Consider the following 27865-nt stretch of genomic DNA (forward strand, 5'->3'; position numbering starts at 1 on the left):
CGGGTCCTGGCTTCACCATGGCCAAATTCGTACTCGCTGGTGAGTGATGCCCGCGTCCACCCGCAGATCGCTCAAAACACCGACAGCTACTCTCCTCCTATGACCGCTTGCCAGTGATCTTCTTAACTCGCCTATGTTCTAGCAACTCCAGCCTCTGTATGGACCACCCAGGCTTTATTATGCTTTCATTCAAAAATGTATGTTGGGCAGTGACTGTGTACAAAGCACTGCTGGACACAGGGGATACAGTGAGGGGAAAGACACATCCCTGCCTTCGAGGAGCTTTCAGTCTCCTGGGATACAGAAGCATGTAAACAAGTACTTTTGATACAGTGTGATTAATGCAATGAGGGGTATGTACACAGGGCTCTGGGGGGTGTTACAAGAGCCGATTTGTGAAGGTTTGGAATAGGGAGGACATTCCAGAAAAAGGCACAGAGGCTAGAAGTGTCATGGCCTCTGGATATGGAGGAAGTGACTGGACCTGGGGCAAGAATGGGAGCAGAAGCCAGATCCTTGCACTTCAAGAACACCAAGCAAAGGTGTTTGAACTGTATGCTGAAAGCAATGAGGAGTCATTTAAAATGTTTAAGCAGGAGGGTATCTTAATGAGCTTGCATTTTAGGAAACCCACCTTGTCAGCAATGGAGGGGACGGACTGGAAATGTCGACTGGCATCCAGAAAACCACCAAAGAGGCTCTTACTGCAGCAGGCTATTGTACCTGCCTCCTTTCCTCTCAGCAAGTTTCTCAAAAGGGTAGACTGCTCTTCTATCTCCAGGTCCGCCTTCCACTCAATCTGGTTTCTACTTCTGCCTCCTTTCAGAAATGGCCCTCACCGAAGTCACTAATGACTTTACAGAAGCTGTCCGGTCCTTGTCTTATTTGACCTCTTTGATGCCTTAACACAATTGTCATCTCCCATCTGCCTGAAAACCTATTTCCTTTGCTCCTTTATTCATTCAGAAGAGTATTTTTGAGAATGTTGCATTTGTGGCAGTGGCAGGGCTGGGTTCTATAGGAGCAGGGGCAGTGGCAGGGGACCTTTCTTAGGCAAAGACTTCCCAGAAGAAGTGATTTTTTAATCAGGGTCCTGAAAGATGAGTGTTACCTATCGGAGAGGAAATAAGTAGGGAGGAGGAAAGTAAATTAGGCACGGGTAGCAGGGAGTGGGGCTGCAATGAGGAAAGCTAGTTTGGTGATTTTTGAGAGTATACAATAAGCAGAAAATTGAAAAAGATTTAGTAGGGTTGGAGCATAGAGTACAAGGAAGAGACTATCATATGTTAAGGCCAGAGTTAGATAATGTATATTCTTGTGAGCCACGTTCAATATTTTTTTAGATGTATTTATTTTTGGCTGCGTTGGGTCTTCGTTGCTGTGCGCAGGCTTTCTCTAGTTGCAGCGAGTGGGGACTACTCTTCATTGCAGTGCACGGGCCTCTCATTGTGGTGTCTTCTCTTGTTGCAGAGCACGGGCTCTAGGCACATGGGCTTCAGTAGTTGCGGCACGCAGGCTTAGTAGTTGTGGTGCACAGGCTTAGTTGCTCTGCGGCATGTGGGATCTTCCTGGACTGGGGCTCGAACCCTTGTCTCCTGCACTGGCAGGCGGATTCTTAACCACTGCACCACAAGGGAAGCCCTCAATATTTTAAACTTTATCTAAAGTACATGGAAGGTTTTTGGAAGGAGATACATAATAAAATTTGCATTTTATCTCAGTGTTATTGCTACAATGTGAGAAGAAAAAGACTGGACGCCCAGAGCCCAGTTAGGTACTGTAGTCCAGGAAGGAAATACTGGTGGCCTGGTCTAGGAAGGTGGGCAATGGAAATGCAAAGAAGTGAATGGATTGGAGAGATGTTAGGGAGCAGAATCTATAGAACTAGACATTTGACTAGGTGGAGGAAGAAAGGAAGGGAGAAGAAAGAGTTAAAATTATTCCCAAGTAGTAGTTTGCATAACTGGGTAGATGGGAAGTCATTGAAAAAAAGCAGAAGAGTAGGCTTTATACTCTGGGTACTGTTAATACTCTTAAATAACTGGGTAGATGAACATAAAGAACATAAGAGAAGGAGCAAATTTAGTAGGGGAGTGATGGCAAAATCTGTCATAGACATGCTGAGTGCCTATGAGACATTTAGAAGGAGTTGAAAAAATACAGGACGGTGTAGACATCTAGATAAGGAGATAGTTCTGAACTGGAAATACAGATTTCTACTTGAAACAAAAGGAGTGGAGGAGATTATCCAGGAAGGATCATAGAGTATGAAGATAAGATGCCTTGTAGAATGCTAACCTTTTAATGCATTAATAAAGGAATAGGAACCTAAAAGTGTAATGAGGAGTGGCCAGAGAAGTATGAAGAAAACCTGAAGAATGCCCCCACCACAGTGGGTATTTCAAGAGTTGAAGGGAGACAAATGCTACCAAGGGTCAACAAGAAAAGGATCAAAAAGTATCCATTGGATTTAGTGACATGGAGGTCCATGGTGACCTTCTAGAGAATTATGGGAAAAGCCAGATTGCAGTGGCATGAGAAATCAATGGAAGTGAGAAACTGGAGATGGCAAGTGTAGAGAACTATTTCAAGAACTATTTCAAGTTTTAATAGAAAAGGGCAGGTAGAAGGCAATGACTGAAGGGGCTTTTTGTTTCTCAGGACAGGAGAAACTTAAACATAATAAGTATATTTTAATTATGGTAGAAACAGCCCATTAGAAACAGAGCTAAGATGCTAGAAAAAGGGGATAACCAGTGGAGGTGGAAGAGGGTGGTGTTTAGAGCATAAGTGGTGAGATTGGATCTGGATAAGAGGTAGGATCCCTCTTCCACTGAATAGAAGAAAGAAGGAAAGAAGGAATCCAAATGCAGATAGGCTAGTAGGTTTGATGGCAGGAGCTTGGGGGATTTCCCAACTGATGCCTTTTTGTATGATTTGGTTTAGTTTGCGTAAAGTAGAAAGCAGAGTTTTCTGTTGTCTTCTGATAGTACAGAAAAATATTGGAGAGAAGGAAGGGGCTTGAAGGAAGTAGGCAGTTTGGAATGGTAATTGTAGAGACCAGAAGAGAGTGCTGCCCAGGGAAACAGAGGGATCTCCAGGAAGAGTTGAGGGCCAGTTGAGACTGGTGACCATGTATTTATAATGGTACCGCTCTGCTTAGTTCTACCATGTTTATCCAGGGGTGCCAAGTACATGAAACCCAGGCACAGAAAAGGCAAGTTACTGGGTTCATTCAGGGTAAGGGGCTTTTACCAAGCTTACTTGCCAGAAGCACCGTGGGGCAAGAGAATTGCAGACATGAACCAGAAGAGTGGTCTGAATTCATGAGTCATGGATTTGAACTAAACAGGGAGGCTAATAGCCAGGGGGAGTTTGAGAGGGGATGATGACTTAGAAGTCACCGGGAGGTTGAAGAACTGGTGAATTGGGAGTAATCGGGGAAGAAGGCTATAGAGAGGGTTCTGCCCTTGGCCCCTGCCCCTCCTACTCTACCAGACGTCCAGTCCCACCAACTTTAGTGGCTGTCACTTTCTCTGTGTTTATGCCTGCAATACCTGTATCCTAAGCTATTACAGAAGGCCTGCTCTTCAGATTTGCAGGTGCAGCTGCCTGCTGGTCATATCCACTTAGATATACTACAGATACTTCCAGCTGCGCTTTATAATTTAAACTTCTCACCCATGATTTCTCTCTAGTAAGGTCAGGATCACCTAGCCACGCCAGAAAAAAGAAGTTAAGCCAGACTCTTCTCTCTCCCGGCACTTCTCCTTCCCCCAATACTCTCTGCACACATAGCAAGTCCACATGTGATTCTACCACCACTCCTCACTTCACGCTTTGCCTTTTAGTAGCTACTAATGAGTAGTTCATTATGAGTAGTTCATGCTTAATTAGTAGCCTGGGAGCCTCTTAGAGGAAGTGAGGTCTAATACAGCACTGGAGGAGAATAAATATTCAAGTCTTTTTTCCTTTCCACATTTTATTACTAATGATGCTGATCTCCTATGAAAGTCATTTTATTTTGCCAATATAATAAAAATCAAAAGTTTGTGTTATGGCAGTTTATGCTATAGCTCTATATAAATTATATTGTAACTGTGTGATTAATTCTGTAATTATATGACAAATGCTTGTAACTACATGATAATTTCCATGTGATGAAAGAAAATATTGCTAATTTGAATTTTTTAGGTAGAGCAGATTGCCCATATTATGCTAAAGCAGAACTTCTGGCAGATCTTTTACAAAAGAATCTTCCTGATTTTCGGATACATAAAATTACACAGCATCCTGATGTTTGGGAGGTAAGAGGCCTTTACAGTTTGTTAAACTCACACACACAGAAAAATGTGTTCTGATTTAATTAAATATTAGCTAGTGTATCAGATAGCTTTCCAGGAATGTTCATGTACTATTGATATTTTAATGTTAGTAAAATCAGTCCTGACTTATCAGCCTCAAAACATTATTTATATTTTTTTCCTAGTACCTAATAGAACAAATGAGGCCCTAACCAGTAAGTAGAATCAATTTGGCTGGTATTTTCCCCCCAAGAATCCACATAGCTTATATTGCACTTTTTTTTTTTTTTTTTTTTTTTTGTGGTACGCGGGCCTCTCACTGTTGTGGCCTCTCCCGTTGCGGAGCACAGGCTCCAGACGCGCAGGCTCAGCGGCCATGGCTCACGGGCCCAGCCGCTCCGCGGCATGTGGGATCCTCCCGGACCGGGGCACGAACCCGTGTCCCCTGCATCCGCAGGTGGACTCTCAACCACTGCACCACCAGGGAAGTCCGTATATTGCACTTTTTAACTTTCAATTCTCCTTCATATTGATTTCTAATGACATGAGGGACTTGTTTATTTGACACACCCTTCTTTGGGACTTAGATGGAAATTTGGGGGAAGGAGTTTCCTTTACTGGGGAGTGTTCTTGGGAACAACATCCTTAGAAGGAATGAGGACAGCAGGACTGGGCAATGGGGGAAGTTGAACTGCCATACAGCTCTAACAAAGGGCTCAGCCAGCCCTGCAGGGAACTCTGAAGCTGGGATGGCCCTTCAAAGATACTCCCCCAAACAGGCAAGGAGGCCAGGCTTTTGTTCTCCTGCAGCTAACAGTCAGAGGATGTGGGCTGCCCTGGGGAAGAGACTTAACCTTAGGCAAGGGAACATCCTTTGGCTAGGTCAGTTTCCAGAGAGAGACTCAGCACTGAGCCATCAACAGCCAATACGCCTCGTGGCAGGGGGAATGAGTGCCTTGGTCACGAAGGAGGAATAGGGACTACACGTGACAGGATCTGCTAGTTCACCAGTTGTGCCTTTTGGATCCACATGCTGCATATAATACGTTCACACCATCTGGGAACAGCTCTTCCAGAATTCTGGTTGGCATCTCTCCCCGGGGAAACTTTATAAGAGGAAGTTAAGTGAATAATAGTCTCCGCTGCACATCATTTCAGCACTACACATCGTTCATCACCATAACTGACTCATCACCTTTCTTCTCTTCTATCCATTGTAGATTCCCCTCACCCTCTGCTGATTCAGGTGACTTATTAGGTGTGGTGGTGACTTACACCTGTATCCTTAGGGGCCTGAGCCCTCGTCTCTATTCCCTTTTCAGGATATGACTGTTGCACCTGTCCATGTGCTGTCAAAATTAAACAAGGCACTACCAAGGATGCCCCAATGGGTTACCTAGATGCCAACCATTCTTTCCTGCCAACATTGGGTAATAGCTGCCCTACGTGCTCCTGATCAACGGGGCAATTACCCCTTCCATGATGGTAACTCCTCTCCTTACTGGCTGATCTCTTGGCACAGGAGCTCTAAGTGACCATGTGGCAGCATAGATTAAAGTTTAATGGGACTCTTCCTGATAGAAGCACCCCTCACCCTGGGTGGGTCACTGGGAGTGATGGTAAGCAGGGTCACTCTTAATTCCATCCTTGGTTCCTGGATTCATGTATTCGACCTATTGGGGCAAAACTCTATTGATTTGTGGTATATATTGCATCCTGAAAGATGGTACCCCATCCTTGCAAGGTATCAGTCTCTAAGCTGGTGCATGCATCTTCAGTGTGTTGTTCCATCCCTCTATCATGCTGCTGGATGTTGCCATATATGATAGGGCCAGTGGGTCCCTGGTTTCATGCCCAATGTCATACATCGTTTACTTTAAAATGGGTTTCTTGGTTCAAAGTGATGTTATGCAGGATCCCATGTTGGTAGGTTAAATATTTTGAAAAGTCTTGAACAGGGTGCTGGCCAAAATCCTACAAGCAATAAAGGCAATTCTTTATCTAGAATATATGTTGATTAAAATCAAGGTGAATCACTGCTCTCTCCAGGGTAGAAGGGGTCCAATGTGATCAGATTGCCACCAAGAGGCTGGTTGTCGTCTTTGAGGGTTAGTGCCATTAACAGGAGGTCTGCGTTGATCTCTGTTAATGGCAGCAGCAATGGCTAGGTCAGCTTTGATGAGTGATAGCTTGTTTTCTCAGACCATTGCATAAGCTCTAACTTTTTCATGTCCCCATTGTGCCTTCAGCTGTCTAAGTTATCTTACTGCTGGGTTGCTTAGTGCTTCTGTCATAATAGACGTTCTCTGGTGGGCACTGCTCCCCGTCCTCTTTTATTTCAGAATTCTATCATCCCAATTGCCATGGGGCCCAGCTCTATAAGAGCATGTCATTTAACAGCCATGGCCCAGAATTGACAGCCACACCAGGCTTCTCAGTGATGCTGAGACCCCTCTCATCAGTGCATTCCTTGTCACTTTGGTGAATGTAGTGTCCTCCAGGCCCTTCCAGAGAACATAGGTGACCAATAGTTTTCCAGCCTTCCGTCATAGCATATCCACTCTAGCGAACCCATTTTTTCTAAGCTTTTTCATCCCTTCTTCCATGGTCTTCCATGACAGTTCTGGCATTTCCACTTTATTTCATCCCTTGCTCCGAGCTCTGAAGAGCCATCCTAGCAACATGTTGGACTCTCTTCTGAGGTCTTTGTCAGGGTGCACACTCTTGAATAGCAGAAGAGTGATTCATTTTGAGAAATTCTCTCTTGTCCAGCTTTATGTTCCACTCTTGATTCAGCACCCTCAGGGTCTGGTCCTGTACATATTCTCCCAGCTCCTGCCAGGACATCACCATGCCCTGCTCACTGCTGAAGGTCCTTTGAGGTAGAGTCTCTTTCTTCTAGATTCCCAGTATTTCACTGGTCAGGCTACGTTGTGACTAGAGAGGCCATGGGGGAAACATCAAGGAGGGAAATTCATTTGTAAGGTAGCTTCATGATACATTCCTCCAAAGACAAGAATGTTGCCATGTACTTTACCCATAGAAATGTTGCATTCTGTCTCTATGCAGATATTGTCATTGGAAGGCCTGGTGTACAGAAACCAGATAATGATGATTTAAACTTTTTCTAGTAAATATTATCAGAAATCCCCAGATAATTTTTAGCTCATTAATTCAATCTAAAAAATATAAACTATACTCACATATTTGGAAAGCAATATCAAATTTATATGGCCCTAAGACCAGAGACATCTCATACAGAAGACCATTTGAGTTGGAAAACTCGGCTCCTTTTTTAAGCCAAAACCTTGCACTTCAGGTCTACTCAGGAAAGAGAGCAACATTCAGTACCTTTATTTGGTCGATGAATTCGAAGAATATTCTTTCTTACTTGATTAATTTGTTACTCAACTCATCACTATTTCTATATTTATATTTTACAGTTTAAAGATATCTAAATTTTATTATGTATACACAGAGGTAGTAAAAAAAAAACAAACTAGTATTTTAACGTTTGAACTCTAAAGCATTGAATTGAATTCCAAGGCAGATTCAATGTGCGACTTCTCATGGACTCTATCATTCAATAGGAGTGGCTGAAAGAGTTGTGTAAAAAGAATAAGTGGAGTCACAAAAATTCCCCCATCATCTGGAGAGAGCTGTTGGATCGTGGAGGAAAGGGTTTGCTTTTGGGAGGATATAACGAGTTCCTAGAACATGCCCAGGTATACAAATTCAGTTGATTTATCTGTCTAAAACATTATTGTTCTCTCCTATTATTTATATTTTTCCAATGTCTTGCTTTCTAAGGTATTCTCTCAGCTCTCTTTTTACTCTATTTGGGCTTTAAACAAGAACTTTCCATTATAGCCATTGTCAGCTATTCAGGTGTTGATTTTTTCTTTCCCAATATTTAGCTTTACTATGGTGTCACCTCTAGCATGACAACTGAGCTGATGAAGACAGTTGCTCAAGAGAACCTGGGGGCACACATAGAAAAAGAGCTGGAGAAAGAAGCCCTGAAAGGTCTCATCAACCCCTTGCAGGTCTGGATCACCAGGTGGGACCGTCAAATCCCAGGATTCGTGAGGTTGACGTTTTATGTTTAGAAGGACAGTGACGTAGGATTAATTACATGATGGAAGAATATCTGAGTGTCAAGTGTGAGATTTGTGTGTATGTATACGAATATTATAGATATGTAATATATGTGTATGCCTATATATCCCCTAGTGTAGCCCCATGTATGAGTTTTAGACTATATATAGATTCAATGTGTATGTAATATGCATATAATACACATATATACTAAATCTAAGAGTAACTTTATAGCAAAGGTGTTTACTTTTCATAACCGTCTCCAGCTCTCCTGCCGTCATTCTGTGTGTCTCATGCTGTCTGCTGCTCATACGATCCTGCTCGTCGCCTCACTGTCCTTCCTTCCCTCTCCCTTGTTTCCTTCCTTCCCTCCCCCATCTTCCTGACTGTTGCCCTCTTCCTCTTTCCCACTTGCTAGAGTTGTCCTCATCCTTAGCTCTTCCATGTTGCACTCATTCTCTCTAACCTCACCCCCGTCACTCTTACCCCTTTTCTCATTTTTTCTCATCACTCTCGCTCTCAGTGGTGGGTGGACACATTCGATGATTGTCATTGCTTTTTCTCTCTATCTCTGTGCTCTGTCTCTCTCTTTGTCCTTTTGCTGTCCATCTTGCTCTATCTCTCCCTCCCCCTTTCCTTTCCCCACCTCTCAATCTGTCTCTCACACTGCCCTTCTTACTATCTATGTGTGTATCCTAATATACAGGCTCATCTGAAAAATTATTTGTTATTATGAAAGATTTCAAATGCAGAAAAGAACTGAGAATGATGTAATAACCGTACATGAACTTTACACTCAGATTTAATAATATTACATCTGCTTTAGAATTTCTTTAATATTTATTTATTTATTTGGCGGCGCTGGGTCTTAGCTGCAGCACGCGGGATCTTTATTTGCGGCATGCGGGCTCCTCCTTGTGGCCTGCGGGACCCAGCTCCCCGACCGGGGATCGAACCCAGACCCCCTGCATTGGGAGCACAGAGTCCTAACCGCTGGACCACCAGGGAAGCCCCTAGATATTTTTAAAGGATTAAAATGGTACAGATGCTCTTGAAAACACCACTGCGCCTCTCTCCAAACCCACTGTGAAAAAATGCCCAGATGCATTTCTAAACTCCCCCTCAGGGGTCATTAGGGCTCTCAGTTATCAGCCAAGCTATAGAGTACTCAAATAGTAGCTGAATTATGGGTGCAGATACATGATACCTCGCCTGTGTTGATCCTAGGCTTCTTTATAAGGATTTGGAAAAATAGACCTTTCTAAAAGATGTCATTACTTTGCAGATAAGGGTACAAAATAGAAAAGAGTTGTGGTTAAATGAAACTGATTTCCTTATCTTTTTTTAAAAAGAATATAAACACGTAATTACAGTAACACGTAATTACAGTAATATACAGTAATATGACACAGTTCTTTTAAATTTTGCTTTCTGCCTATTCTATTTAATTTGAAAAGCCTTATAAACAAGTACATTTCTTACTTTGGTATTGTTTTCAGATGGCCAAAGCAAGAAGTTAGCAGTGAGAATTATTTTTTTCTACTTTTGATTTCTAGCCTTAAAAATGTCTGTGCAGCTGTGTATGCCAATTTAATATTTTATATCACCCTATTAATGCACATGCAGAAGAATATCTATTAAGAATAAAGCCTGGGGACTTCCCTGGTGGCGCAGTGGTTAAGAATCCACTTGCCAATGCAGAGGACACAGGTTCAAGCCCTGGTCCGGGGAGATCCCACATGCCGCGGGGCAACTAAGCCCGTGGGCCACAACTACCGAGCCTGCGCTCTAGAGCCGGTGAGCCACAACTTCTGAAGCCCGGTTGCCTAGAGCCCGTGCTCTGCAACAAGAGAAGCCACTGCAATAAGAAGCCCGCACACCACAACGAAGAGGAGCCCCCGCTCGCCGCAACTAGAGAAAGCCCGTGCACAGCAATGAAGACCCAACACAGCCAAAAATAAATAAATTTATTAAAAAAAAAAAAAGACTTCTATACATGGTTGGTACTTTAAAAAAAAAAAAAAAAAGAATAAAGCCTGAAAAGGAGCAAAAGATTTAACCACTCGTAATCGACTTTGCATTTTTATTAGTGCATCGGCTCCTGCCTGCTACAACCTAATTCCCATCTTGACAAGTGGTGAAGTGTTTGGACCGCATATGGAAATTAGCATAAACCTATTTGACAACAAGCAGGCGGAAGAGAAACTCACAAGCCTTGTGAAGGAGGCTCAGGACCTGGCGTCGCCCTTCCTGCGGAGTGTGTCCGTCTGCACCCAAGCGGAGGAGGCCTTCCGCCAGGCCCACGTGATCATCTTCCTCGACGACCACGTGGACAAGGAGGTGTACAGTTTGGAAGACTGCATCCGAAGCAGGGCTACTCTGTGCCACCTCTACGGATCCCTGATTGAGAAAAATGCTCATGATTCCGTCAGAATTATTGTGGGAGGAAAATCCTTTGTGAATCTCAAAACGTCTTTGCTTATGAGATACGCCCCAAACTTCGCCCACAATATTATCGCTGTGGCCTTGGGCGTAGAAGGGAAAGCGAAGGCGGAGCTGGCCAGAAAACTGAAAACGACTCCGTCATGTGAGTGAGCTCCCGTTTCCGTGTCTGGTTTTAAACAGCGTGATTGCATAGCAGCTAGGAAGAACGCTGTCCCCTCTAAAATCAGTCGGGATATCCGGACTAGAAAGTATGAAGCAGAGGCCAAGAACTTCTGATTGTGTGATTTCGCTACTGTGCATTTTCTTTCTACTAGCTTTTATGACTAGCTGATCTTTTCCCATCATTCTAAAAATTAAGAAACAAATATTTAAATAATAAGATTTCTATTTTTCAAGTAGTAATTTGAAACTTAATATCCCCCCCCCCCCCTTCAGCCAATGTAATCGGTGTTTTTTAAAAAAATACTCAGGGCTCTGTTAAAGTGACCCCACCCCACTTCCCACCTGTGTGACTTGGGGCAAATCACTTAACCTTGCTGTGCCTCGCTTCCTCACCTGTAAAATGAGGATGTAAATAGCACCTACATCCCAGAATTGATGCAAGGATTTCAAGAGATAATGTTTCTAAAGTGCTTGGAGGAGTGCCCGGACGCAAGGGTAGTAAACTTGTTAAGGTGATTATGCTATCTGATCAGTTTCTGCTTCTAATAATCCTTGTACTTATAGAGGTCAAAATTATAGGAGGATGAGACAGAATTAGAAAATGGATTTTTGTATCTACAGGGGGAGTGCTGTATCTAAAAATATTTGTCATGTTTGACAGACTTTAGCTATTTGTGCCCTTAGATGGAGCAGGTGCAACGAAGTCCATTTAGAATGCCAGGAAGTGCAAGACATGACATCAAGCAAAATTGGGAAGACAGTGAAACGTGAGCCTAGAATGCTCTCAGTCAGAGCTCTAAGGGATTTCGGTGAGCCCCTAACACATTAGGGCGAAGCCCTAGGACCATAACTTCTGGTATTCTTGCATACAAATCATTAGTGTCTTACCCCCAGGGTCACTGCATACCTCAGCCAAATGGATACTAAAATTATTCAGTAGGAAGACATTTCCTAATCATTTTATCTCTGTTATCAACCTTATATGTATATGTGTAGATACTGATTTCTCACAAAAGATCTATGGTACACTGATGAAAGTGTCAAGAAGAGGCAGTGTTACCAAATTTAAAACAAGGCAGGCACTTTCAACCAGAAAGCTGCTCTCTTGTGGGTCTGGTGGTACCATAACTTCTAAACCCTGCTATATTCAAAGCCAATAAGCACAGGAGCAGCAGAAAAAAGAAAAGTGGAGACAAGTTGGGACAAAAAAGGGAAATGTTAGAGGGACGGCTGTTAAAGTGGAATTGTCAGTGGAGTAGTAAGGAGGAAGTTGGCAACGACAAAGACAGAGTTAAAGAAAGTAACATGAACTAGAAAAACCATCAGGGAGAATTATTCCAGGAGAATTCCAGATGCCAAGAGGGGAGCAAACCTTTTCAGGATATCCCTTGAGTTCAGTTCACACATAAACCTGTTTCTCAGACTATGTACATCGGCTTAGTTGGAACTCTTTCTGTACAAGTGACAGAAAGTCCACTCAAAGCCACCAGAGTCAGAGCTTTTTTTCCACATAACTGAAGAGTGCAGGAGTAGTTCTTATTTGGGGCATAGCCGGATGCTGGGGTTCAAGTGATGAGGTCAAGCCTGGTTTGTGCTCTCACCTGGCTCATCGCTCAGCTCTGTTTTCCTCAGCTTTGATCTGATTCTCGGATAGGCTTTCTCTAAAAAGTGGCAAAACGGCTACCGGCATCATAGCTTAACTACCCCAGTAGAAAAAGAGCGTTTTCTCTCGATTCTTTGTATAAAAGTAGCAGAATAATATCTCATTGACTGGGCTTGGACAACATGCCCTTCTCCAAGTCAATCAGTGTGGCCAGAAATCTGGAATCTAGGTCGGATGCCTATCGATAGACCTGAGGGGTAAGGACAGCTTCACCCAAACCAAATGGACTGAAATTGGGGAAGCGTACCTATTTAAAGAAAAGCCAGTATGCTGTTAAAGAAAAAAAGGAGGAAGAGATGTTAGGACAAAAAAAAAAAAAGCAGATGTCCGCTATAATTTTCTCTAGCTTGATTTAAGGCATTTAGAGCTATAAAGGGCCTTAAAGCTTTAAGAAAAATTCTTTTCCCTCCTGCCTGCCTTTGAACACAACTCTGTAAGGGTGTGATACTTGGAGCTGCTGCAGTCATTTTAGGACCATGAGGGGAAGGCCAAGAGAGTAACATCTTTGAGCTGCTTAACAAGCCCCAGTGTCACTGCCTACCTCGGACTTGTTATCTGAGAAAAGTAAACTCCTTCTAGTTAAGCCAGGTCAGAAGGATATTCTGTTACTTGAAGACAACAGCAATCTTATCTCATACAGAACAGGAAAGAATTTAATCTCCGTAATAGAAAGTGGTATGACCTTTTAAGAGAATTAAGTTTTTAAACAAATAAATAAGTTTATAAATAAATCCATAAAATCCCCTATTTTCACTTCAGATACATTCCCAGAAAATCCACAATTATTAGAGAGAATTATTAGAGAGAATTTCATATATTAGAATCATATGAAATACCAATTCCTATTTCTCTCTACCCCCATCCTCTTCTTTTTCTTGGTAGTATGTATCATGTTGTATAGTAGTTGTTTTCTCACCCACTCCCCTCTACCCCCAGAATATTGCAAGGATTTGGGCTGATTTGTTTTCTTCTGAGCCTGCCACCTAAAGGTGCCTCACACATACAAGCTAATTCAATATCTCTTCTTTGATTAAGATGTTCCTCGGGGTCCTCTTATTCCAGCACCTCCATTCTGCAGGAAACGAGATCCACCCAGGGAGTCAAGTGACTTGCCCGAATTTCTATTCCAGTCTAAAATCAGGGACTCTCTGTCAGAATCAAAGCAGATAAAAAATCCTCTTCATGGCAAGCAGAGTGGTGAAGTTAGGACCAGAGCGGGGGTATAATTTTCAGTAGCGCTTTCTTTCAGGGAGCATTTCAGTGTTCCCTGAAGTCAGTCCTATGTTCACGCCATCCACGTGCATTATTAGGAATGGCCAGACCCTGATGATAAAGGAGATGAGCCACATTGTTTGCACATTTTTAGGGAGCATAAACTTAAGTTTGTTTTATAGCAAAAGGACCAATTGTAAAACAAACACACAAACAGAAAGTAGACTACAGTCAATTTTTTATATTACGTTATTTTTTAAAATTTCTTTTCTTCACAGGCATCAAAGATGTGATAATTTGGGGTAATATTAGTGGAAATAACTACGTCGATCTGAGAAAAGCCAAAGTTTACAGATATGAGAGTGCTGTTTGGGGACCTCCTCACTATTCACGCCCTGTTTTAAGCCTGATTTTTGATAGGTACAGTATCTTTTTAAGTGAAGTAGTCTAACAATATTGAATAAACGTGTAATGTTATTATAATCATTTAAAAATCATCTTAGAAATCAGTGTGCAGAAGTAACTGTTCACACTCATCCTCATTTATGCTTTCTATTGAAGAAATGTAGAGAATTCCACAGAATTTCAACTAGTCTGTCCCCACACCCAATTTATTTGATTTTGGAATTTTGAATTTTTATATTTCAGATTATCCTTAAAGTGGCTCACAGATTCCATTAATGTTATCACTAAAGCAAACATATGTAAAGTGAATCTTATTTAATGTAAAGACCTCTGTCCAAGTTGAAATTAGTTGAAAAAGCTTCGAGAGTAAGGAATTATAATGGTGAGCAGGCCCAGGCCATGCTGGGTGTTGGGTTCCAGGAAAGGCAGAATTGAGACGTGGTAAGGGGCACCATCTCTGGAGCCAAGCCACCTGGGTTGGAATTCTCATTCAGCCACTCATTAGCTGTGTGACTTTAGAGAAGTTACTTAACGTCTCTGTGCCTCGGTTTTTCCATCTGCCAAGTGGAAATGGTAACAGAGTGCGGGTCTTATAGGGTCATTGGGAAGATGAAGTGGGTTAAGACAGGCAAAGCACTTAGAAACTGTGCCTGTCACAGTCAACACCACCATTACGAAAAGGGCATGGAAGGAGGAAGGGGGAGGAACGCCTTTGTAACAAGTTTCGAAACTTTGCAGCACTTTCCCAGTGGTAGCATGTCCTTTCCATCACCCCTTTCTTCCCTTCCCTTCCTTTACCCACACCTAGAAATTGTGTCCCTGGACTCATTGTCTTGCATTGCTGCGTGGGTGTGGGCAGCATCTCCTGGAGCTGTATCGTGCCGGCTTAGCAAGGGCAGCTGTTTCGTGCTTTTTCTAGTCCAGCTGGACTGTTCCCCGAGTTTAAACTTCAGATTAGAAAACTTAATTATTTCCTTAGTTCTCAATGTGACTGATTCAACATTTCATGATACTATTTTATTTAAAATGAAGGATACCACTGGTTCCAAGATAGCCTCTATGGAGAATAAATTCTTTGTGATGAAATTAATTGTTCTTGCAGCCTTTGGCCACTTTTCTGTGTTCCGTATTTATGGTATCAAGTTTTTAGTTTGAAACTTTAGGACTCCTTTCTGCTCTGGTTCATTACTTTTCAGTTGACTCTTTATGGGATTAAAGAAGCTTGAAGAAGGGGCACAGGAAGTCATATTTCTGTTTTGTGGAGGTGATTTCTTGTACTCAGATCCATTGACCCAGGGAACATTCTTATTCATTCCTATTCCCTCCTCCATTGTAAAATTGTTTCTTTCTCTCCTTACAGTGAGTGGGTAAACAGAGAATTTGTGGAAGGTCTTAAAAAGTTCACCGCCACAGGAAGACAATTTGGGGGCATCTTAGCTGCACACAGTATAGCCACTACGTTGAAATACTGGTACCATGGCTCACCCCCTGGGGAGATTGTGTCTTTAGGGGTACTGAGTGAAGGTAAATCTGGGTTTTTCATATCTTACGATATTTTAAAACCTCCATGTATGCCTTGTGCTCCTACTTCTGTGTCCTTACCTAGACAGGCTCCTACCTCTTTTTTTTTTTTTTTTAAATGGTACAGTTACTTTTAAATTTTATTTATTTATTTATTTACTTTTGGCTGTGTTGGGTCTTCGTTTCTGTGCGAGGGCTTTCTCTAGTTGTGGCAAACGGGGGCCACTCTTCATCGCGGTGCGTGGGCCTCTCACCATCGCGGCCTCTCTTGTTGCGGAGCACAGGCTCCAGACGCGCAGGCTTAGTAGTTGTGGCTCACGGGCCTAGTTGCTCCGCGGCATGTGGGATCTTCCCAGACCGGGGGACGAACCCGTGTGCCCTGCATTAGCAGGCAGATTCTCAACCACTGCGCCACCAGGGAAGCCCGCTCCTACCTCTTTAAAGGCTCTGTAAGCTCTCCGGATTTTCACAATTCCATAATCATTCATTCATGCCTGCATTCCTTCAGTTATCCATTCAGCAGTGCAACAGTATTTTGTGTGCATGCACTGGGAACACACATAGGGAGTAGGCCCGGCTTTTGCCTTTCAGGAAGCTCACATCACAGTAAAGGAGAGCCACATACATAAATGAAATAATTCTGTTAAGTTTTTCTCACTGTATCCCTACTGAGGAAGGGAAAGCAAGGTCAGTTTTCAGCAGGCAGCAGGAAGAATCAGGACCTGCATCATAAAGGAGGTGACACTTCAGGAAGTCCCACCTGCAAGCTTGAGTAGTTGTTTACCTGACAGACAAGTATGGGAAGAACATCTGGGCACAGGAGCTGCAGGAGCAAAGACACAGACCCACGATACAAAGGGCACAGCAAGACCCAGATCTCAGAGTACCAGGCAGCAGCCGGAATGTGGAAAGCTTGCTCTCCATCCACAAATACTGTGGATATATTTTTATATCCTTAGTATTTTAATCTGCTAAAAGCTATTCAGAGCACTTCTACTATTTATTGAAAAATAGGAAAGAGAGAATAGCTGGTGCTCTGTGCACTGAAGACCTAAAGCATGTCTTCCCTTTGTGCTTTACATTCTCCCTGAACAAGCCCATCCATTCCCATCTCAGCCTTGCTGCTGAGCCCTACCTTGTCAGACATTGCCACCTGGATGTCATGCTGTCACTTCAAACCAACACACACCAAACTGAACCTGTTGTCATCCTCCCCAGTCTGATCCACCTCTTGTATCCTTTATGTTATTAATGGAACCACGATCCTTCCCATTGTTTCAGTGACTATGGTGCAGCTCACGGAAATCTCCCTAAGCCCCCCAAGTCAGAATTAATCTCTGTCTCTCCTCTGTACTCACATAGCATTTGTTCCTCTATCAGAGAGCGTATCACAGCCTGCCTTTACGGATGGGGTGGTTAGTTGCATATGCCCTCTGCATTAGAGTTCACCCACCCTGAGGGCAGGGCTTTGGCTGGGTCTACTTGTTGCTCCTTCATGGGTAGACTCTCAGTGTGTCTTGTTCAATTAAAGTTAATGTGCACGAACATCCGCAAGTGTGAGTTCAAATCACTGTGTTACCTTTTTAATGAAATAGACACCTAAAACCTCATCTTTATCTGTAAAAGTTTAATTAGGGAATTCCCTGGCTGTCCAGTGGTTAGTATTCCCCGCTTCTACTGTTCGATTCCTGGTCAGGGAACTAAGATCCTGCAAGCCACGCGGTGCAGACAAAAAAAAGTTGAATTAATCTCTGTAGGAATTCATCAATAAGCAGTTCAGTGTTGGGGGCAAGTGAGGTGAAGAGCAAGGGATCATTGTGTCCCTGAAATGGTAACACATATGTAGACCCTCATCCGTTGTTCACTCATAAGGCTGGCTCTCAAACAGAGAGTGAACAGAGGGCCTGGGACATCCTCTACGGAAAAGTCTTTTAGATCCTGGTTTCTTGACTCTCCTCAATATTTTGCCCTAGTGACAACATTTTTTTTTAATTGAAATATAGTTGATTGACAATGTCATGTTAGTTTCAGGTGTACAGTTCAGTGATTCAGTTATATATATATATTATTTTTCAGATTCTTTTCCCTTATAGGTTATTACAAAATATTAAGTATAGTTCCCTGTATTATACAGTAGTTCCTTGTTGGTTATTTATTTTACGTATTTTAGAGTATATATGTTAATCCCGTCCTCCTAATTTAGCCCCTCCTTTCCCTTTGGTAACCGTGAGTTTTCTATGTCTGTGCGTCTATTTCTGTTTCATAAATAAGTTCATCTGTATCTTTTTTTTCAGATTCCACATATAAGTGATATATGGTATTTGTCTTTCTCTTATTTCACTTAGTATGATAATCTCTAGGTCCATCCATGTTGCTGCAAGTGGCATTATTTCATTCTTTTTTATGGCTGAGTAATATTCCATTGTATAAAAGTAACACATGTTCTTTATCCGTTCATCTGTCGATGGACATTTAGGTTGCTTCCACGTCTTGGCTATTTTAAATAGTGCTACAGTGAATATTGGGGTGCATATATCTTTTCAAATTAGAATTTTCTTCAGCTATATGCCCAGGAGTGGGATTGCAGGATCATATGGTAACTGTTTTTTGTCTTTTAAGGAACCTCCATACTGACAACATTTTTGATGACTAGAATGGCAAGAATAATTTTCTTATTTGATTGAGACACAAAAAACGGGAGACATTTTATCTGAAGGTTGCTCAGTTAGTAATAAGCATTATCCATTTCTTTAATTTGGAGCACATTTCAACTGGGAACTAGGAACTGTGAGATCACCGACTTTCCCTTCCCACTGCCTGCCCCTTGGCTCTGTGACTGCAGCAGTAGGCTGGAAGAGCAAAGGCAAGATTGGACACGTGCTCGGGCTCAGGGGCTACCTAGGGGGGCAAGGAAAAGCCAAGGAAGCAGACAAAAGGAATCCAGAAAAGGTGGAAGAGAAGGACTGCATTAGTTCCCAAGGCAGAGGCAGGGCATCTGAACCCAGCAGGGACAAAAGGGATAAAGACGGAACAATGGTTCTTCCTTCTGAGAGAAACACAGAAGGGCAAGTTGTCAGAACTTGGAGAGGTGCTCAATAAATACTTCTCTAGTAAGTGTTTCAATCTTCCCTGGGGAGGAATTTGCAGGAATTCCTCCATTATCATTAAATCCACCATTATCATTAAAAAGCATGTACTATGTCTGTCCTTATCTACAGTGTTACCAGGAAGGTTTATTTATCTGAGTGCTTTCATTTTGCTTTGCTTTGTGTTTGCTCCCTGCAGGCCAGTTTGGTATTCCTGAAGGGATTGTCTTTTCTATGCCTGTGAAATTTGAGAATGGAACTTGGGTGGTTCTTACAGATCTCGAAGATATTGAAATAAGTGAAAAAATAATGACCAGAATGACAAGTGATCTAATTCAGGTAATGTCAGAATAGCTCCGAGGGAACTGACTTCAATAATAGCCTGAAACCGATTGCCCTAGATCAAGGCATACACTGATTTTCTGTGGGTTCGATTCGCCTCTTATTCCTAAGAACAATAAGGAGGCAATAAAGGTTTGAAGAAATCAGCAGAAGAACACTCCTCATTTGGTTATGTAATTGCTAGTATGTTAAAAACAGTTGTTGGTTACTTAAACATCAAGAATCAAAGTGTTTTTCTATTAAAGAATGATCGTTAATAATTGTGGTCATTTAATTCTCTGATTACAAAATTTTTCCACAGGAGAAACTTGTTGCACTTGGAGAGTTGATAAATTTTCAGCCGTATCAATCAGGTAATCTTTTAGATACGATGTTTTACTGGGCTGCTATTAAAAGAGTATTAAAATATATGTTAAAATGGAATCACTATTTAATATAAATAAGTATAATTCATATTTCATCACTTTTAAGGTAACTTATTGACAAAATAAACTACCAGGTTTAGTGTGTCCTTTGAAATAAAGTTTCTTAAAAGAATGCTAAAGAAATCACATCCTAAAGACACTATTGCCTTATAAAGTTTATGTATACCATATGTATTAGTTTCCTAGGGCTGCCATAACAAATTACCACAAACTGGGTGGGTTAAAACAACAGAAATTTATTGTCTCCTAGTCCTGGAGACCAGAAGACCTAAATCAATGTGTCAGCAAGGCCGTGTTCCCTCTGAAGGCTCTAGGGAAGAATCCCTTCCGTGCCTCTTCTAGCTTCTGGTGGCAGTGATTGGCATTCTTGCCTTGTAGCTGCTTCATTCCAGTCTCAGCCACGGTCCTCACAAGTCTGTCTTCCCTCTGGGTGTGTCTATGTTGCCAAATCTCTCTCTCTACAAGAACACCAGTAATTGCATTGGGGGCCCACCTTAATCCAGTCTGACCCCATCCTAACTTGATTATATCTGCTAAAACTAATTTCAAGTACGGTCACATTTACTGAGACCAGGGAGCAGGACTTCAACATTTTTGGGGGGGACACAATACAACCCACAACACTACAGTTACTTTTAGGTAACTTTAAAAAAATAAATTTCAATAAGCTTGTTTTTCCTATTGGTATTTTCTCTAATTGTAAACTTACAAGGAAGTGGTCTCATCTTTCTTTCTTTTGTCTTAAAGAAAATCTCATCTGAAATATGAAAATACAAACATAAATAAATTAATTCACTTACAGGCACTCAAGTGCCTTTTGAGAGCCCAACATCCCTTCCATGTACCGGTGTTTATGGAGTGTCAACTGTAAGCCAGTGCTAAGAGCTAGAAATATGGGGGTGATGAAGATAGACCTGTTCTTGCCTTTTGAAACCTACAGTCCATCAGGGGATCATAATTTACACAAATGTCTGCAGCTGTGGTGAGTCTTAGGCACGAGAAGTACAGGGTGCTGTGCTGTGAGAGCTTATACCTGGGGATGTGAGCAAAGACCTTGAGGCAGGAAATCATGTCACCTTGTTTGAAAAACCACCAAAAATAGTTTGTGTGGCCAAAGCCTAATGAGATGAAGCTGAGAGAGACACGAAGGGTAGATGAGAGTTGCAGAGGCTTCTGGATGGAGAATGACCCAATCGGGTTGTGATTAGTTTGGAAAATAAATTGGAACAAGGCTAGGCTGTTTGCAGGGAGACCGGTATCAGGAGGGTAGCAGAGTGACACAAGGAAGCGGTGATTACAGCTGAGGCTGGAGGCTGGAGAATTTTGAGAGATATTTAGGAGGTGGAATTATCAAAGACTTGATGACAGACTGGCTCTGGGGAATGTCAGAGGACTCAGACTTCGTTTGCTTGAGCAATGGGGTGGGTTTACCAATATGGGAAATAATAGTAGAGGAAATTATCTGAGAAAGACAGAGAGAGAGAGAGAGAGTGTGTGTGTTTGCCTATGCGTGTGTCTGTTGGGTGGCAGAGGACGGGTGCACTGCAAGAGTAGAGGAAGGATTAGTTTAGTTTCTTACATTTTGATTCTGAAATACCTACAGGATATCTCAAATGGATACATTACATAGAGAACTGCATACTTTCTGGAGCTCAGCAAGATCGGGACTGCAGTTAATCAAATTGGGAGTTGTTGCCTATAAATAGGAATGAGGCCATGAGCATGATGGAGATTGGAGAGAGCAGGGGTACCTGGAGGAACTTAGCCTTTAATGGTTAAGTAGAACAGGAACAGCTGACAGAGGACTGTGAAAAAGGGGTGATCAGTCAGGACAGCCCCTGAAATCTGACACCATGGAAGTCCTAAAGGCGGAGAGTGTTTCAGGAATGAGGGCTGGTCTACACTGTCAGATGCTACGAGGAGGTCAAATAAAATGAGGCCTGAAAAGTACCCAATGGATGTAGGACACAGAGGTCATTTGTGACTTTGATAAGAGCAATTTTGTGGAATGAGGAAGGCAGAAGTGAGACCAGAGTGGGAGGGGAGGACCCCGCTCCCTATGGAGCTGGGGTGCTTAGTGCTGCGGGCCTGAGGAACATGCTGGGTGCTGAGAACAGGGAGAAGGGCCCCATCAGGATTTTCACACAATAGAAGGGCTTTCTGAAGGAGGTGACATCTAAACCAAGTCATGAGAGGAAAGGAGACATTAGCTAAGGTGGGGATAAATGGGAGGGTTGGTTCATTCAGAGGGAGCAACAAGGTGTACAAAGGTAAAGACATAAGGCAGAACTTTCTGTGAACCGCCAATTCATTTTATCTGGAAAATAAAATTTGAAGTGAGAAATGTCAGGAGGTGGAGAGGTTACTTATCTTGTTAAAACCAGTGAAGGATTTTAGGCAGGGGAGGGACAGGAGCAAGTTCAAATTTTGAAATGATCATTCTGTTCTTAATGAGAAGAATGAATTGGATGGGAGAGACCAAAAGTAGTAAGACCAATCTTTTTGCAAGTAGAGAAATGATGAGGGCCCTAACCAAAAAGTGGCCATGAAGATGTAGAGAAGGGGCTAGATTTGAAGATAGAAAGTTGACAGAACTTGACCAATCTGAGATAGAGGCTAAGAGAGAGCTCCGGAGGGTCAAGTATGTCCCAATGTTTTTGGCATCTCGACATATGGTGGTGTCATGCCCTAAGACAGCAGTTCCCAAACCATCAGCCACAAATGGGTTGGGGGTGTGGAGCTAATGGTCCCCTTAGCTCCACAGACTGAGTATGGGGCAGCTGGAGTCTCCAGGCTGGTTACCTCTATTGTCCTTGACATTTGCTGTGTGTGCTAAGTCATGAAAATGATTGGGAAGCTGTGGGCAAGGTAAGGAGTATAGAAGGAGCAGATTTTCAAGAGGAATTTATGTCCAGTGGGTGAGGGACACATATCTCTGGAAGCCAGCAGAGAGATTTGGGCTGGAGATGAGGCTACGCAGTCATCAGCAACTAGGTGGTAGTTTTTTAGAAGCCGATAACCATGGTGATCCTGTGGGGAAGGGCCTGAGTGGCTGGGGAAGGAAGACTTCTTCACTGCATGGTCTCCCGTGGCTTTTGAATTTCATTCCAGGTGCATGTTTGACACATTCAAAAATATAAATAAGTGGAGAGATAGATATCTGGATGGATGGGTGTTAACGTTTAACTACCATTGGAGAGTGAGAGGGTGAAGATGGAGGGGCGGGAAGAGAAAAATCATCAAGACAGCAGTAGAAAACAAGCTTCAGAGCACGGGGTCAGCTTCACACAGGAAGCGTCTCTGCTGCTGAGACCTAAGAGAAGGGAAGAGGTGATGGATGGGATGCAGGGAATTATGTTGGATGGGGGGATTCAGAACAAAATGGGCAGCAAGGCCAGGTCCCAAAGATTAAAATCTAGGGGAAGGGCTAGGGTTATAAGGGAAGAGGTGAAGATTTGAAATAATTTGTTAAGAGGAAAGGAAAGAAGAAAAATGGAAAAAGCCAGATTTTTTTTTTTCAGAGCTGAAGGCTCAGTGGAATTTAGAGACCGTGAAATTTGTAGTAACTCCAATGTACAGTTGCGTGATTCCCTGCAACGGTGCTCGGCTGCCTGGATGCAGGAGAGGAAACCTAGATGTATGATCTGTAGTGAGCCCTGAAATATTAGAGAGTACTGCCACCCCTGCAATTAGAATAAATGCAATTAGAATAAAACTAACACTGTACAGTATTCCAACAAAATTCTGAGTATTTCCATGATGACTTCATTTGGAATATCAAATTTTTTTCCCAAAGTTTTTATTGTTCTCATATTTTTTTGTGTCCTTGTTTTACTGGTGCCCTAAATGAGTGCTGAGGTGATTTGCTCATTGGCTTTGAATATGGGAATGGAAAATGAGTACAGTTTTGTTACTTTACTTAGCACTTGGGAAGGAAGCAGGTGAGGCAGTGAAGATGAGGACAATTGCAAGGAAGCTGATGAAGTGATGGACTACAGGGGTCTCCACTGGACAAGGAAGGACGTAATAAATAGAAATAAAATTTAAAAGCCCCAGGCAGGGGTGATGTTGAAAATATTTAACAATCAGTATGGCGCGGATGACAACCAATCAGAGCAGTTGCTGCCTCTCAGAATGGATTCACTGAAAAGAAGCCGGCAGGGGACAGAGGACCGCCCTTGGTCAGACCCAAGAGGCTTTAGTGAGGTCACAGCACCAGCACTGGGAGGAAGGGCAGAGCGTGGGGTTTGGGAATTGAGAGCCGGTTGTGGCTGGTGGTCAAGTCACCAGGCGTGGGCCAAACCAAACAAAGCCCCAAGGCAGCGTGGAGGTGGAGCGGGTGGGCACAGAAGTCCAATGACCAGTTGGTTTTACCTCGAATTATTCTCAGAATTTAAGGCCCTCTCCTCCTGCCTAGCAGACTAGAGTTGCAAACTCCTCTTACGATAATGAGCTGTAAGGCAGTCACTCTAAATTTGACTCCATTGACTGGTAGGTAGTCCTAAATTTCCCATAACACTTGCACTGTAGATGGTTTTGTGAAAGAAAATGACCTGATTTTATGCTGTGTTTTATTAATAAAAGTCAAGGCATATATATATATATATATATATATATATTCATTCATTGATCTTAACTCTGTCACCATTAAAACACTTTTCCAGAGATTCCAAGCTCAGAGCATTGAAAATAATCAGAACTTTGTAGAGTTTGGAGATGTCTGCTTATTACCATATCAATGAGATGATTCATGTATGAGGTTTGTTTAATCTTTTCAATTAATTTAATTTCCTGACTTTCAGAAACCGACTTAGCCAAAGAAGATGAAAAGACCACCTTACCTACCACAAATGACAACCGGGAACATTGGAAAGTCTCAGATGGTAGGTATATCACTTGAAAAAAAAAAGTACCCTTTGTATCCAAGGCTTAATACTAAACTTCAAAGAAAGGAGTTTGATCATTTATTAGCCATAAAAAATGAGAGTTAAGTCTTTCATCACCTTCATCCTATATTCAAAAAAGAAAAATCATTGTTAAAAATCTATTGAAATCTTTGAAGGAAGGTACCAGACATTCACTGAGCACCTTCTAGATGCTGGTCACTGTGAGAGACACCGGGGCCCACAGTAAGGGAGTTGTGGCCACACAATCACATCTGGGGGAAAGGAGCCATGAGAATATGAGAAAGTAAATGCGAAGACACACAATAAATTAAAAAGCTTGATGAAACAGGGCAAAGTAGTACACAAGGAAAGAAAGTATATAATCTAGAAACTCACAAGGAAAGAAAAGATCCTTGTGATGTATGAAGGGAAAACTTTAATAATATCTAGAAATCTAGTTGAGACTTAAGATGGCTAAAAATAATCCAATAGCATGTATTTATTCAGAAGCTGTGCTGGTTCAGTCACACAAGATGAAAAAATTCTAGACATCTGCTGTACAATGATGTGCGTGTGGTTAACAGTTCTGTACTGTAGATGTAAAATTTTGTGAAGAAGGTGGATTTCATGTTATATGTTTTTACCACCATTGAAAGAAGAAACTGTGAGAGGTGCTAGGGACATAAACATACATTGAACATTGTCCTTGCCCTCAAAGTGCTCACCATCTAGCGTGGGTGACTGCAAAGCAAAGCGAAAACTACCTTATGGAGAGGTAAGTGTTATGATAGAGGGTATAGTGGGACCACATAGGGGGTCTCCTGACATAGAGAGTGTTAGGAAAGGCTTTCGGGAAGAGATGAAATGGAAGCTGAGTCTAGGAGGAGTAGGAATTACTCATGTAATTTGGTGAAGAGGAGGTGTGCAAGTAGAGGGGCAGGTAGGGAAGAGGTTGTGAAAGGTGTCCCACCAGAAGGAAAAACAGGGGCAAAGCAGGCATTTCAGGGGATCAAGCCATGGCCAGAAGTGTGAACCAGAGGCAGCATCAAGTTATATTCAGAAGATGATAAGTAGGGCAGCTGGGCTAGAGTAGGGGATCCAAAAAGGATGAAGAAAGCTGGAAAAGGTAGGTAGAGGCCATCGTTGTTTGGCTGAATAGTTGGTGGAGGGCTCAGCAACATAGCTGAGAACATGAAATCGATGGGGGCACGCTTAGAGAACTAATCTAGCTTCATCACTGACCCTCCGGAAGATGCTCAAGCAGCCCAAGTCACCGTCCAGAAGAGCGTGGCGAATTCAGTTCCAGCCAGAATACATATCGTTAAGAGGCCCAGTCAGACAGTGTATCTGGGTACCTGGGTGGCAGCACCACTATTCTAGTCGGCCCAGCTGGTGATAAGCAACACTCATGGGAAGGAGGGAGGGCACTACAGCCCCCGTGAGAGAACTGAGAAAAAGGTCTACGGTCTCTCATGAAGGGGATGACCACCAGCTTCCCAGGATGGAGGAAGAAAAGCCAGATTGTTGAGTATGTATTCCCAAGTCTTTGCAACAGAGCGATTTAAGTTGGTCATTCAAATTTTAAGGCTCTTAGGCTTAACTAATTCATAATCTTAAAGAACTTTAGTGGTAATTAAGTGAAGAAAATGGGGTTGATTTCAGGTTGTTGTGAGGGCTGTTTATTCAATGAGCATTGGAATCAAATATAACGAGATACAGTGCTTTCCATATTGTGGGTTTGGTGAGTTGTGAAAAAAATTTAGTGGGTCATGAAATGGATTTAATAACTGGCGTTTTTCCTTGAACTAGAATAAAATTGATGCTAAAAGGGTAAGTAAGGAGAGCAGATTTTTTTCCCAATGAATGAGAATAGGATAGAAAGAAAAAGATAAGTATTAGGAAAGATAAGAGAAGGATAAGAATAGATTAGAAAAGGGTGAGTATTTCGTTCATTTAACTTTTTTGTTTCATTATATGCACACAAGTGAAGGTACTGGACTGGAACGTAAAATGTATTTTTTTTTTTACACTGGGTTTTGGTCAACAAAGTTTGAAAAGCACTCACAAAGAACATCTCACGGGCTGTTAGTTATATTCTAAACCACCATGTTTTATCTAATATTAGTTTCAGAATATAAAGATTTGTTTTCTGATCTAATGCCAGATGATGAAAAAGATCTAATTTTGTTAGATGGTACGTCTGTCAAGTGATAAGCAGTCTGCGTGGTGCTAATGGTCGTGACACACATTGTCCAGTCTTAGAGAACGACCCTGTGGTCAGAGAACACAGTCCAGCAACCGAAGTAACTTTGAAATAACTCTGTTTCTTTTATTCATAAACACTTTGAAGGAGGGATAAAAGATGGAAGCAAATTTTTTTTTAATGCTGAAATTGCTTCCATGTCATACTCACCTCAAACTCTCTCCAATAAGTTCAGCTCCAGCCTCTATGTCTCATCCTTCTCACCTTTTCTTCTCAGTCCTTCATTACAAAGCTCAAAATAGCTGACACGGCAAGTCAGGATCCTCCTCAGAATGTGGGTGAAAGGAAGACCCTGACAAGTCCAAGTTAGAATTCTCTTTAACAGGGAAAACCTGGGAATTTTTATACATGCATACATATATGTATCTTGTATATATTTGTATATAGGCTTATATATTTTCTAAATCTGCCTATACGACCTGTATATCTAGAAGATAATAATAATCTAGTCTGTTTCCATCTTTACTACTTCTTTACTTAAAATTCTGTGTACAGGAGGGAGATGGCAAACACTGAAACATTGCCAGTGATTTATCTTGTGGGGACCAAGGTTTCACAGGGAAGTTGGTAGAAAGATGCTACACTGAGCCGTTTGGCTAGACACCTGTTTGCCCCTGACAGTGGTTTATCCATGATGCCATATAGAAGTGATCTGGCATCTTGCAACTTTCAAAGAGGACAAGGCATTCAGAGAAACTTGGAGTAGAAGGAAAAAGGAAAAAATGAAAATAACTGCAAAACTCAATGTCCTTTAAATACTAAAAAAACTCAGTTCTTTTAATTCTCTATGTACTGCAGTAGATTTTTTAGATCTGATTCCTCAAACCAGCTCTGAAAAGTCACAAAGTCAAGAACACACACATGGTAGCTGGTAGACAAACATTAATGTTAAAAGGTGGTCTTTCGGGCTTCCCTGGTGGCACAGTGGTTGAGACTCCGCCTGCCGATGCAGGGGACATTGGTTCGTGCCCCGGTCCGGGAAGATCCCACATGCCGCGGAGCGCCTGGGCCCGTGAGCCATGGCCACTGAGCCTGCGCATCCAGAGCCTGTGC

The 27865-nt window shown here is 42.3% G+C and overlaps 1 protein-coding gene across 1 annotated transcript; it reads left to right on the plus strand.

Annotated features, from left to right (window-relative positions):
* Positions 1-17: 17 nt before the first annotated feature.
* Positions 18-24563, plus strand: MDH1B (malate dehydrogenase 1B). Its single transcript, XM_060151170.1, has 10 exons — positions 18-39; positions 4195-4307; positions 7895-8029; positions 8222-8364; positions 10493-10989; positions 14163-14304; positions 15650-15813; positions 19096-19235; positions 19540-19591; positions 24466-24563. Exons 1-10 carry the CDS (start codon positions 18-20, stop codon positions 24561-24563), a joined length of 1506 nt encoding a protein of 501 aa, XP_060007153.1.
* Positions 24564-27865: the final 3302 nt, after the last annotated feature.

This window comes from Lagenorhynchus albirostris, chromosome 6 (assembly GCF_949774975.1).
Source record: "Lagenorhynchus albirostris chromosome 6, mLagAlb1.1, whole genome shotgun sequence".
NCBI classification, from domain to species: Eukaryota; Metazoa; Chordata; class Mammalia; order Artiodactyla; family Delphinidae; genus Lagenorhynchus; species Lagenorhynchus albirostris.

What these genes read in the sequence shown, in the direction of transcription:
- MDH1B (XM_060151170.1), top strand. Translation starts at nt 18, where the DNA reads ATGGCCAAATTCGTACTCGCTG. An exon ending in TTAAGCCTGATTTTTGATAG is followed by an intron (nt 14,305 to 15,649) that starts GTACAGTATCTT and finishes CTCTCCTTACAG; the next exon opens with TGAGTGGGTAAACAGAGAAT. An exon ending in TTTAGGGGTACTGAGTGAAG is followed by an intron (nt 15,814 to 19,095) that starts GTAAATCTGGGT and finishes TGCTCCCTGCAG; the next exon opens with GCCAGTTTGGTATTCCTGAA.